At 25.8% G+C, this 14,596-nt stretch overlaps 1 protein-coding gene across 1 annotated transcript; it reads right to left on the reverse strand.

Moving 5' to 3' along the window:
* Window positions 1–4,438: 4,438 nt before the first annotated feature.
* Window positions 4,439–7,548, reverse strand: LOC105788931 (leucine-rich repeat protein 1). The gene is made up of 6 exons (XM_012616025.2): window positions 7,113–7,548; window positions 6,119–6,190; window positions 5,819–5,962; window positions 5,470–5,541; window positions 5,287–5,358; window positions 4,439–4,741 (listed from the first exon to the last, which is right to left on the reverse strand). Exons 1-6 carry the CDS (start codon window positions 7,319–7,321, stop codon window positions 4,669–4,671), a joined length of 642 nt encoding a protein of 213 aa, XP_012471479.1. The 5' UTR covers window positions 7,322–7,548; the 3' UTR covers window positions 4,439–4,668.
* Between the last annotated feature and the right edge of the window lie 7,048 nt (window positions 7,549–14,596).

Consider the following 14,596-nt stretch of genomic DNA (forward strand, 5'->3'; position numbering starts at 1 on the left):
TTAAAAATTTTATAAAATAAAATAAAACATACATGGATTATCATGCGGATTGTCATGTTTAAAAATATAACGTTTTAGTAAATATTTTTATTAAAAAATAATTTGACTCTTTTAAAAGATTGACAATCAAATTCAACTTTTTTAATAGGTTGAGGATAAAATTTAGCTAAGAAAATTAAATTGATAATTTTTTTTTTTGCGTTGGGGTGAGTTTATCGACATTTTAATAGAAATAATTCAGGAATTAACTATTTAAATTAACTAATAATAATATAAAATAAATTATTAAATTATGTTAAATTAAAGATAAAACGCTAAATTCAAAATTGAGTAAAGTAGATGGACTGAAATCAGAAATTGACCAAAGTGTAAGGCAGAACCTGAACAGTCTCCAATTATTTCAGGCCTTGGAGTTAGGGAGGGTACTGGTTTCACTTCATCCTATGTTATCTTCTTTTATTATTCAATGTGGGGCATCTCTTATTCTCTTTTATTGATTAATAAATATATTATTACGAGGAAAAATATTAATAAAATATATTATTTTATTATTATTAATTATCTTTGTATGTATTATATGAACATATATTATGGCATATAATACTTGTTTTTAAAGGGTTTGTTTGCAATCACGGTCCCCAAGTTTTAAGGAGGATTATGGCTAAATCCACATCATTGATTCTTTTTAAAGATTTTATTTTCAATATTTAAGACCAATTTAATATTTTGTTTACAAAATCTTGAAAGAAAAACCCTTAAAACTCTAAATCCTATAATTTTAGACCCTAATATTTAAACCTTAAAATTATATCTATATTAAATTAAAAAGAAAAAAAACTTAATAAAAAAACTTTATCTGTAAATTCCGTGGAAACTTTGTATAAAAACAACAGTGGCGGTGAGATTAGATACTGTAGCGTGAGACAAAAAAGTAAGTTGAACGCACCGCCCCTCCGAACCCACCCTTATGGATTGTGAGCTTACCAACTCTTGTTAGTAAAATAATAAGATTTTTAAATATGGATTTGCATTTGATATGTGATGTGGGTGAAAAATAGTATAAAATATATTTATTAAAAGTAAAGGCGAAGCCAAAAATGTTTAGTGAGAGCTGAGATTAAGTTATATATTTTTATAAGAGTTAAAATGTAATTCACTGTTGTATTGATTTACATATTTATAGTTTTAGGATTAAATTAAAATTTTATTAATTTTGAAGGATCTAAAACACAACTTTTCGATTTTTGGAGGCCAAAGCCCTTACCTATGCAAATTGAAGCTTTGGTTTAACTAGTGAAATTAAAATTTTAATTATTATGGGTTAAAGTTTAAAATATGTGTCTTTTATTGATTTAATATAAAATGTAAAAAAAAACAAAATATTCTCAATGAAATAATTTATTTTATAAAATACAATTTTAGTCATTTCACAACCGAATTGAGATTCAACTAATAGGTGACATCAATTTAATCAAATGCTTAAATAATAGTATCGATAGACAATTATGAACTTATATTATTGGAATGCATTATTATCAAATGTAATACTTAATAACTTTATGCATCATTTGTACTTGGCTTAATATAACATTTGGTAAATGAACTTGACATTTTTTCCTAATCAGTACCTAAGTTTTTTTTGGTTCATTTGGTGTTTGAACCTAACAGTTTTTCCTAACTTGATACCGAAGCTTTGTTAATCCATTTTGGTACCTAAACTTGTTAAATGTCATACAAATTACCCCAAAACAATAATTGTGTTAATTTTTTACGAGGGTACAAAAATAACTCATGCATATTGACATGTTACATACGACATGCAATTTAATGGCAAAAATGATAAAAAAGGGACCACATACTTAAAGCATGGGTTGGTTTTTATAAAGCTCTCAATTCCAAAAATATATTGTCAATATTAGAGGAATTTCGTGTTCAAAAATTGTGCTTTGAGTCAAGCTTAACAAATTGATATTTAAGAAGAAAACAAGAGTTTTAAAACCTAAAATAAAAATAAATTCATTATGTTAAATTAAATTTTAAAACAAATTAAACTAGAAGTAATTGAACATTTAAAAAATAAAAAAAAAATCCATGTCATCTACTACATGTCGGTCATATATTGATTACTTTTACTAGCTTATAAAAAAACACTATTAGCACGTTGGAGTAGTTTATATTAGGCTTAATGATAATTTTGGCCACTAACGTTTGCATGTTTTGTCAAATTGGTCCTAATTGTAATTTTGAGCCTTTTTTGGCCATCAACCTTTGTTCTTTTTTTTCAATATGCTTTTTCTAATAGATTTAATGAAAATACAGTTAAAAAGTTAATAAGGATGATGTGGAATTTCATATGTGAAATATTTTAATGAGATATAATTTATTACTTAGATAACCCAATAAGATGATTACACGTGGAAAATAATAAATAAATAAATAATACATTAAATTAAAAAACAACTTATAATTTAAAGAAAATAAACGTAATTGTCTAAAAAAATTAACTCAATAGAAAAACTTCTCGAGAAACAAACATAAAATCCACTTTTAACTTCCTTTCTCCATAGCCCAACAATCTAAAATGTTAGTTCAAATTAAAAGCGATATAATATAATTAAAGTTTGTTGAGTTTTAATCATTAAATAAAATATCAATCGAATATATGTAAATACTCTGATAACTTATTTTTAATTGATGATGGGCTAACTAAAAATTAAGGTTAACGTTCTAACATTCCATATTCAAAAAAAGAGATCCACATTCTTTAAAGTGGAAGATCAGAAGTATACAACTAAAAAATTTAAAGATATCCATGGATTTAAGCACGCTTCTTGATGATCTGACATAATAGATCTTAATTCAGATTTTTATAGTTCTATCAAGTGAGACCTAAATCTCGTCGTTTCGAATGGTTGGAAATAAATTAATTAAATTTTAAATTTTGGAATGATTCTCTTTTAAGTTTTATGGATTTTATGTTATGATTTAATATTTCGATTAATTGAATGTTTGAAATTCATGGTAAAAACTGTAGGGCTTCGATATTTTATTTAAGTGATTTTTGGTTATCATGCTTTAGTCGATTTTGTATAAATTCATTGTTATTCGCTATTCACAAGTAATAAATCCATTGGTATTCAAGATTCTGGTTATAGTACCGTCAGCTTTCGTGTTTAATTCTACTATTATATATATATAATAAGTTAATTATTTGTTTGTATTCATTATTTATTAAAATTTAAAGATTAAAATATACTCTAAGTCTTTCACTGAGTATTAACTCGGTTGGTATTGAATTTTTGTCAATATAGAAAGATATAATGTGTTTATCCTCCTATTTAAATGTGGGAAGGGTTTTGAATAGTTCTAGACATTGTATCAATATATATATATTTGGGATTTAGTCGTCCTACTTTTGTTTTAAAGAATTTAGTCTCTCAATTTTTCAGATCTAAAATCAACTTTCAAATTATATATAACCATAGAACATGTTAATCGAAAAGTTAACGATATTAATTATTTAGACTAATTAATGACATTATAAAAATATAGAAACCAAAATTATGTTAGAAATTGAAGGATAAGTATTAAATCTCATATTTAAAAATAATAGAGATTAAAATTGAAAATTAACCAATTTTCTACGATGTAAAGGAAAAAGGAAAAAATTGAAAGTTAAAATATGCTAAGTTTGGAATTTAATCTCCTATTTTTATTTTAAGAAATTTAGTTGTTCTACTTTTCAAAATTAAAATTCAAATCAAATTGTTATTTCTATTAAAATCCTTTAATTAAATCCTTTTTCTTTTAGCTATCAATCAAAGCGGGAAATTTACAAATCAAGTCCCTAAATATTTTAGGTCAACACATTTCAATCTAGTGCCGCCAATATGTCAGGTGTCAAAGCAGTAGTACCATCCTAATACTGTAATACTATAATAAATTCTTACTTTCGTAATTAATTATTTTTATATTATTTAGGTAAAAAGTCCAATGATGTCAGTGAAAAAATGTGTAATAAAATTAGAACATATAAAATACTTAAAATAAGCTTTAATTGAAACAATAAATTTTTTTGTAGATGCTAATGACATGGATCAAATCTCAATAAAATTTACCTTGATTTATATTGTTTTATTGAAAATATAAAAAGAAAAAAACAAATTCTCTCATAATCATATTGCTTATTTTATACATGTAATGGTATGTCATAATTTCTCTCCGACTAACTAAATTGGTGATCGGTTGAATTGTGATACTAACTCAATCGGTGTTAAAATATTGCTATAAATAAACCACTTACTCCAGAAAAGGTAAAATTACTAAAACCAACCCAACTCGCCAAATAGAGGGATCAAATTAACAAAGATGGATACTATGCATGCTTTGAACCAAAATAAATTCAGAAGGGATATGAGAAAAGATGGGCAAATAAGGATGCACGCAAGAAGTAACCTTGTCGCTACCATTACATCAAATACTAGTTTGTCTGAAAACATCATAGGAAGAGCATGATAGTTTTTGTTACATATGCTAATAAATTCTGATTTACAGATACTTATACCAGATTGCATTTCCACAATTACCCCATTATACTCTGATAATACACTTAAAAATCTTGTGACTACATATTTAAATTCCAAACTTTTGTAGCATCAATCGGTTTCTTCACGAGCAGTTTGTGTCGTAACTTGCAAGCCCCAACAACTCCGGGCCTTCGAGACGAGGGTTTTCCTCGAAGCTATACAATTTGGAACAATATTTAAGATCAGTCACTTTTGCATACAGGGAAAACAAAAATAAACAAATGGCATAGTTCCATAAAAGTCAAAGCATCTTCACATGGAGGTCCCACCAAAGCAAAAAAACACAAGAATAGAAAGGATTTTAATCTATGCTAATCGGACTCGGGGATCAGTATCCGGCACAGGTATGGCAAGATTTTTCCAAGTTATACATATTTGGAGGATCCTTGGAAGTCTATCCCCATATCCATGAGTGTCCGAATCGGGTACCTTAAGAAGAATGAACAGTTCTAGCAACATAGTTTTCAATGGGGCATGTTTTAAAAACCTTGAGTACGGGATGAACTATGAAAAGGTGCACAATTGGGAAGATATGTCGATACCAAGGTATAGTTTATGCAAAGGAAATGACGTAGTATCAAGACTAGCAAGCAAGGTGCCTCGAAGATACATAATTGCACCATAACATGCAGATACTTCCAACATGCAGATACTTGATCGAAAAAAATAAAGCAAATAAAAGAAACAACGGTGAACTTACTTGTTCAAAGGAATGTGCTCAAATGGACCACTGGTAGGAATTGTTCCACACAAATCATTGTTTGAGACGTCGCTGGAAGAAAAGAGGTAAATGTTTCGATAACCATGAGCTTTAATGCTTTGCAAAACAATACCAGAGAATTGTATTTTGGAAATAAACTATTTGAAAAATTGCAAGACTTACACAACTTTGAGGCTTGAAATACCAACAAGCTCCCTAGGGATAGGTCCAGTTAACCTGTTGTCATTAAGCCGCCTGTAACATGAAACAACAATGAGAGAGAGATTAGTGTTTATAAATTAGAAATGACCAGCATTCCAGTTTGTGAAATGAGAATTAACTAGGAATGGCGTAATCATGGTGGCACAGAAAAAACTAGGAGCTCGTAGCTTAGGTAAGCCCCAAATAATCTACTATTAATTCATCATTGGTTTTTCAAGTGAACCCGATAAGGGAAGACAACCGAGAGAAATAAAGCTTCATGATAGTCCAATCATGTACAAAGAGACAAACATTGAACTTGAACACTCACAAGAATACAAGAGACTTAAGTTTCCCGAGTGAAGGAGGAATGGTGCCGGAGATGTTGTTGTTATATAAGTCCAAACTGATAAGGCTCTTCAAGTTGCCAAGCTCAGTAGGGATGGTTCCTCGAATGTTATTTTTGTAAAGCTCCCTGCATGATAGGAAAAAAAAAAAAAAAAAAAAGAGTTCAAAATGAATAACAATACTTGAATACCAACAGTTGTATCCCGTAAATGTTGGAAACCCCAAAATGCCACTATTAAGGGTGAGCAAGAAAAAAGTTCAAGAGAAAAGAAGCAGAACATACAGATACTGCAAATGCTCAAGCTTCCCGAGCTCTGGTACCAAATGTCCAGATAGGTTTGAATTACCTAAATCTCTGTACAAAAAAGGGGGGAAAGAAACCATAAGCGATTTACCATTGAAAAATCATCAGAATACTACTTACCAATTTGTAAACTACAACTAAGATCATATACTCAAAACCATCAAGCACCTAATTGTACCATTTTTATGTCAAAAAATTATAAACATATTCTTCTAAAAAAACATGTAAACCATAAGCACGTCAAGAAAAACCTGAAATTTCAACAGAAAACAAAAACTCCAATACAACCCAATGCTTAAAATGGAGATAATACATAAACATTTCTTATTGACAGAGTCAATTCTCCAGCTTTTTTCGACTCGAACACACCTATGCCAAAGAAATGCTAAAGTAGATCAGCTTATAACAGCCTAAACATGATAATTATTGCATCCAAGACACGAATCCTCAATAGACAAAAGCATTAAAACACTATTTTAGAACCTAAAACATTACCAAAAACTTCTATAAATAGTGTTATTATCCCAACTCTATCATTAATCCAGATTGAACCATTTTTACCACCATATTTGCCCTTGTTCAATAACTGTTTATGAGCAAAATACAAACTCATATACAAGCCAACAGTTCTTCAGTGAATTCACCAACTTTTTTCCCCCACCATAACATTGCCATAAGCCCACCAAAATAAAATCTACAATCCCAGGTAATCTAACAGTTTCACAGTGAAATTGTAACCATCATTTCTTCCCTCTAAAAAGGGGTAAAAAGCCCATATAAAAGATAAAACAATAAATTAAATTAAATTAACTAAAACCCAATTTAAGCAACGAGTTTTACTACCATCAAACAATGAAACTAAGCCCTCTCCAGCCAAAAAATGAAAATAAAAAGAAAACCCATATAAATAAATGAACCCAAAATCAAAACATTGTAGATCTTCAAAAAGAACAAAGAAGGGAAATGGGCATACACTCTAGTGACTCGATTATCTTGATTGCAAGTGATGTGGAACCAAGTACAAGGGTTAACAAGGGTGGGATCCCAGCTCTGGAGCACGTTATCCGGATCCGATAGGCTTCTTCTCAAAGTATAAAGAGCATCGCCTTCTGAGTTTCCCAAAACGGAAGGAAATAGAGTTAGGGCTACGTAAAAAGCCCATACCCAGATCGGTGCCGCCATGGGTGATGATAGTTGCAGCTGCTCTGTTAGAAATTAGGTTTTTATGCTTTGAAAAAAGAACCCAGAGTAAAGAAGGAACAATAGAAAGAAAATAAAAAAGTTAGCTTTTTTAGCCTTTTTTTTTTCCTTTAAGATTCTATTACTTTACTTGTATCAAAATTTCTAAAGTAGAATCGGCTTTGGAAATGGCAGCGAAAAACATGGAACTCTTTTGCTTTTTCTGGGTTTTTATGTTAAGAGAAAGGAAATTTGAATTTCATGTGAATTTATGGGAAAAGAAAAACCTTCGACTTTGGTCTTTGGTTTGGGTTGACTGAGTTAATTTAATTATTGAGTTTTTTTTCAATAATTAGTGAATTTAAACAGTATACAATTTATTTACGAATAATTTAATCTTAACTCGATTAAAATGGATATTTTAGGACACTTTTGGAGAAATGCACCAAGTACAGCAACTAATCAAGTAGTTTTAAAAACATGTGTACAAGCTCGTAATGAGGGACATGACCTTGCTCACGAGGATAATAAAATTATCCGCGAGGCTAGTAAATGGAGTCCTAAACTAGCTATTGCTTGTGAAGTATAGAAGGCGATCAAATTTGAATTCGAAACAATGTATACTTTGTAATCCAGTAATTATTGTGTGCTACTAAATTTGTTAAGTTTTTTTTTTAATAAAATTAAAATTTCAAAATTTTATGTGACAAATGTACAATATTTGTTTGTTATTTTAAATAATACTCAAAAAATATTGATGTTATTTTAATTAATGTATTTAACTAGTTTGAATCATAATTAAATTTTAAAATAAAAACTAAAAGTGATCAAATTGAAAAGGAGTAATTAAATGTAGCATTTATGCATAGCACGAGATTAAAAGTAGAATTTGATCTAATAAATTTAATTATTACGATCAAGACCAAAATTTTAAATTAGAAAAGCACCGTCATTAAATTTTATTAAATTAAAATATAAATACTAAATTTGCAACTTATGCATTGTACAAAATTAATAGCAAAATTTGATTAATTTAAAATGTATTAGTTTAATTTGGTTTTAGTCCTTCTGTGTTAATTTTGAAAATTAATCCTCTAATTTGATATGATTTAATTATTTATTATTAAATAAGTTTTATGAAACCAGAAGACTTAGGCTCCTTAAAATTTTGAGAAATTTTATTTTTTTCCTTGAAATTTTAGAAAATTTAATTAAACTCTCTTAAAATTTTAAAAATTCTAATTAATCTCACAAAATTTCAATTAGACCCCAAAATTTTCTTTTATAAGAATTCATTAAACTCCTAAAATTTTGAAATTTTACTAGGTCCCCTCAAAACTTAGTCCTAGGATCCACCATTGCGGAAACCAATTTCATTATTATTTGGTTGCAAGATAAAAATCACATGAAAATTTAATATAACCATATTCAACCAATAATAATTTTATATGACAATAAAATCTTTAAGTTAAATAAAATAAACTTACGGACATCATTTTAACACAACAATTAACAATGTTAGTAATTTAGACATACTAATAAATATAAAATTTTAGTGCAGTAGGTAGACTAAAACCATAGTTAAATGTTTATATATTTTAGAGATAAAAGCAATATTTAGTCCTAAATTTTATGATTTTTTAATTCTGGTCTATGTGATAATACATAAAAAATTTATAAATTTATTTAAAAAATGTGATGACTTGGGATAACCTAAAAGTGTCAGTTCATCGTATAGATCAAATTTGAGAAAGTTGCCAATTTTCAAGACTAACATGAAAAAGAAAACAACAATAAGTTGAAAAGATGGTCAAATGTAGGACTAAATGTTGACTTATCTCTATATTTTATTATTTATACATTAAAAACCTTGAATTAATAGGTCAATTTTTGCTACTACTCCCTAAACCATGCGCAAGTTACATATTCTAATTAATCGTTTTTAGTCTTTGTATTTTTTTTTTACTTTTGAAATTTTAACCCCCAATCAACTGATAGTCAGTAAATTTGTTTAAGTTAAATATTGTTATTTCTAAAATCTTATATGACAAATATATTAACAGATGTGTAAGTGACATGTCAGCTTGATGTTTTCGCATAATATCACAGGAAAAACAATTCATTTTAGTTAATGGATTTAACCGCTAACGCTTTTGAGTTTAGACTAAAATTTTAAAATTTCAAAATATATAGACTAAAAATGATCAAATTACAATTTAATTTAAATTTAAATATGAATAAATCAAATTTTAAGTAAAATTACAAATTAAATAATTCAATAAATGCAAATATTTGACTCGATGTCATTTCTATTCAAAAGGTGCGACCCACTAAAGTATGGAAAAAGACAAGCCTAGCAATAGCTGGTCCATTTGCTTTATATATATATATAAAGTTAACAAAAAACACCTAAAATTATGCACATTGAATGGGTCATAATTCTTTATCAAAAACCAAAAACACGAATAAAAAATAATTATATTAAAAATAATTAATATAAAAATATTTAATATGGATATAGTTATATATGTAAAATTTATAAATATTTTAATAAAATAAAATTTAAAATATATATTAGAATTAAATAAAAATATTTTTAAAATTTAAGTTTTATCATATAGTGAGACCATATGTATTAATTAAATAAAATTTTGAAGAATTTTAAAAAAACACCACTTTAGGTGGAATTTAAAAAGGAAATTGAGTTATCCAGAGTACTCATCAATTTTGAAATTCTCCGACATATTTACCCAAATAAATAAATTTATTTTAGAATTTTGAAATTTTGATACAAATGAAATGTTTCCTACAAAATTTTGATATAATTTTTTAAAATACAATAACTAAAAGTTAAAAAAAACTCTAGAAGTTTGTAATTAAGAAGAGTAACAAATAGTTTCAATCTTTCATATCTTCAAACATTTACTTAAAATTTTGAAACATTATATGAAAATTTGTATTATGATACATATAAACTAAGTATCTGGAAATTTTGATTAACTGGAAATTAATATTTTAGTAATTTAATTTTTAAATCGTTAGCTAATTTAAAATAAAATCTATTTTCAACAAGTAAATAAGAACTATTTATCGCTCATCGCTTAATGAATAATCTATTATTTAATTTATTTATTTTAAAGACTATATTATCATTTAACTGTTTTACATTCTTGGTATATTCTTCCATTCTCTTAATGATTTTTTTTCAAATTAACTTTAAAAGGAAAAAAAAAGAAAAAGAAACCCTAATCCAAAAACAAGTCATAATTGGGAGAAGAATCCATGGCAAACAAAATTAGAGACAAATTGGTTTCAAAATTCAAACATTGAAACAAAATCATACACCTTTTTGTATGAAAAAGTTTCATCATTTTTCAGGCAAATGGAGACAACTGTAATCATCAAATCGTATTTGGTGTTTTTTTTTCTTTTACTGTCTCAATTAAGTACTTATATTTTTTACTAGAATATGTGTGTCGGATATGCATTGAACTACATAATTTTGTTTGATTTTGATATTAAATTGAACATTAAAACTAAACTCAGATATTAAATGAAATCTTTTAACTCCAAAATCAATAAAACAAAAGTAATAATTAGCTCAATGTTTTGAGTATTGCTAATAAAGAAAACAATACTAAAAACACTTGACTCCCATTTAAAATTTAGCCCAACTCGATTCCAACTTTAGTCCGTATCTAATGTAATTACTCATAATTTATATAAAAAAGTTGAAATATCGCATGGGTTTATATATTCTTCATAGATTTAGAATTTTGTCTTTGTACTTTTATTTTTAAGAATTTATTCTCCTCACTTTTGTATTTCAAAATTAGGTCTGATTTTTAACATTGTTAAATTTGGTAGTGATGTAAATAAAAAAGCGGTGTTCTAATGAACCTAAATTTAATTGAACAATTGTAACAGTATAAATAATTGAATCTAAATTTTAAAAAATAAAAATAAAATAATTTCTTAAAATTAAAAGTATAAAAATAATTTTTAAATATACACATAAAATCACCGAAAAAGATTGATTTATGAGGGAAAGGGGGAAATTAGGGACGAAATTTTGTGCGACAATCAAGGGAAAACATGCTTGTCATATGAAAATGACGCACAAAACTGTAGCGCCTAATTATTTTCTGACTTCGGATTGATTATAATATGAAATTATGGTTATTTTAATTTTTAAAATAATTGAACTATATATTAAAATAGTGTTTATGGTATTGCCATGGAATAATGGGTAATTTTGGACTCCACATTTTGTGGGAGAAAATGTTGATTTTAAAATATATTTAGGGAAATGTGGTTTGCTCTTAATTTGATTGGTATGGACATTGTTGTTAAGGTAGAAGGATGTGGTTCGAGTGTGCTGAAACATATTTTCCTATTATTTATGGGTTAGGAAGGGACTATGGATAGTTTTAGGTATTATATAAAAAAAACAGATATGATTAAATTTTGGAGAGAGAACCAGAAAATGTGGGAAGCATTTTCTATTGAAAACACGCCCCGTAGGATGTATTTTCTAACTCTTTTTAATACATTAGCTCATTTGGTCAAATGATTAAATGTTAGTGGTTTTGTCCTTTAATCCCGGGTTCAATTCCTCCCCTCTTCACATTTGTATTTTTATTTCATTTTGTTTCAAGTTTTGTTTTTATTTTTAATTAATGTTTTTAATATATTAGCTTCTTTGGTTAGATGGTTAAATAATAGTGTTTTATCCTTGAGTTCTACATTCAATTCCTTTTAAGCACATATTGTTTAATTAATGTTTTAATTAATAAACATATTGTTTTCAAGTTTTTTATTTCTAATTCATATTTTTATTTATAAAATCAAATAATTATTTTCAAATATCATTATTTTTAATAAATATAATTTGTATATGTGTAATATTTATTTTTTAATCCATATCATGAGTGTAGTAAATTTTAGTATTATATATATTTTTATGTGTATTTGAAATATTTCACATATAAAAATATTTAAAATATCATACCCACGACAAAAATAATTATAATATTTTACATATAAAAATAATAATGATGTTTGAAATAATTATTTAATTTTATAATATTAGAAATCAACATAATATAGGTGGAGAAAATAAATATTTGACATATAAATATTATATATAAAGAAAATATATAAAAAATTAGTTGATGTTTTTAAAAATAAAATATATTTAACAAAAATGATAAATATCAATTTTATCAAAATATATTTTTATTATCTAATTTACAATAATTATTTGATTTTATAAATAAAAGAGTTATTAATTAAAATAAAAAATTGAAAACAATATATTTATTAATTAAAACATTAATTAAAAATATAAAAAATGCTTAAAACGGTATGAAATAAAAAATATAAATGTGCATAGAAGAGTAATTAAACTTAGAACTCAAAGATTATTTTACTGTTATTTAACCATCTAACTACTGAAGTTAATATGTTAAAAATAATAATTAAAAAAATAAATTTTAAATTTTAAATATTTAATATATAAAATATTAACAGGAATTAATTTAATAATTCAAAACTATATATAAAATGAAGGTAATTTGGGTATGTGATTTTTTTCTTTTATACTATATGAAAATGTTAAATTTCAGTTGTAGTTACTTTATCATGCTTAAATTTGAAATTTAATTTTATAATTTAATTTTAAAATAATTTTATCTCTATATTTTTGTAATTTATTAGTTAGATTAATTAGTTAATATTGTTAACTTTTCTATTATAGTATTACATGATTATATATAATTTGAATGCCATAACGGTCTTGTTTGGGTTTGCCTTTGTTACATTATAATTAAATGGTCAAATTTTAGTTTTGGTCCCTATACTATGTTGAGACTTAGACTGAGTCCTTTTCCTTTAATTTTTGAGATAATTTGTCCCTCTATTTTTGTAATGTCATTAGTTAGCCTAAATAGTTAATAATATTAACTATTTCAATTACAATGTTGATGTCATTTGTTTCTTAAGAACACTATTACAACAACAACAAAAAATTAATGGGTGTTTTAAGAAAAAATCCACATCAAGATTTTCAACGGTATTTCTTTTGTTACATTAGTATATCAAATGATTTTTTAAAAAAAAATTAAAATGTCACCCCAGTAAATTTAACAAAAGAATTTTAGCGATGATAGCAACTAGACTTGGATTTTTAAAATTGAAAAGTAGAGTGACTAAATTCTTAAAAATAAAAGTAGGGAGATTAAATTTCAAATTTATGAACTATATAGGGATTTGAAGCATATTTTAACCTTCGTACTCACGTACTCCCGCACTGGCAACAATGTCAATGCTAATCGAATTAAGATTTAATCTACAAAAATTATATTAGTTAAATACTAAAGGTAACTGAATCAAACCAAAATTTTACGAGTTATTAGTTTCTAAAAGTTTAAAATATATATACCCTTTTAGTTATTTTCATTCATTTATATATATGTATATATATTAAATATTTATTTTCTGTTATAAAATATAAAATTTAAAACTAATTATAAGCTAAATAAAAATATAATTTTATTCGGTTTGGATAATAGAAGCTTTTTTTTTAATCTTATATACTAAAATTGAATTGAATCATAATAATTAAACCGAAATTGATAAAATCAAACCAAAATTAAACATTTTATTTTTATTTTCTTAATTTTTTCTCAGCCCTATTTCATTCAACAAGCAGGTGTTCTTAAACTATGAGTTAATATTTTAAATTGATATAAACTTTAAAATATTTTAGTTGAATTATCAAATTAAAATGGATAATTATATAATGTGAACTTTTTATTGATGGTATATTCACCCAACTCATTATAGCATAACTTGAATTATTATTTTAGGTCGACTGATTCCATACTCTATTCATTGATTAACTTTAATGGTTCCGATTAAATTACAATGAATATGATTGACGTGTCGTGTTAGTTAGAAATTATTCATGTTATATTTTAAACTGAAGTCACATAATTTAATTAAGCTCACTTCAAAAATTAATCTCTTTTCTGCTATTACAAAAGGACTATTTTGCTTGTTATTATAAAGTAGAGGATCTTTGCGGTCATTTTAAAAGTATAAAAATAAAGATTTTTGTACTATGAGTCTATGATGCATAAACCTGTATCCTAATTAAAATCTTTCCATCTCTTGCCAGTGACGGAGTTCAAAAAAACTTTTAGGAGGCGAAACTAAATTGAATATTTTTGCAATAGTAAAAATATAATTTTATCATTTTAGTAGTCTATATTTTCA

Source organism: Gossypium raimondii, chromosome 2, assembly GCF_025698545.1.
Source record: "Gossypium raimondii isolate GPD5lz chromosome 2, ASM2569854v1, whole genome shotgun sequence".
Classification (NCBI taxonomy): domain Eukaryota; kingdom Viridiplantae; phylum Streptophyta; class Magnoliopsida; order Malvales; family Malvaceae; genus Gossypium; species Gossypium raimondii.

What these genes read in the sequence shown, in the direction of transcription:
- LOC105788931 (XM_012616025.2), bottom strand. Translation starts at nt 7,321, where the DNA reads ATGGCGGCACCGATCTGGGTATGGGCTTTTTACGTAGCCCTAACTCTA. An exon ending in CTTGAGCATTTGCAGTATCT is followed by an intron (nt 5,963 to 6,118) that starts GTATGTTCTGCT and finishes CCTATCATGCAG; the next exon opens with GGAGCTTTACAAAAATAACA. An exon ending in GAGCACATTCCTTTGAACAA is followed by an intron (nt 4,742 to 5,286) that starts GTAAGTTCACCG and finishes CAAATTGTATAG; the next exon opens with CTTCGAGGAAAACCCTCGTC.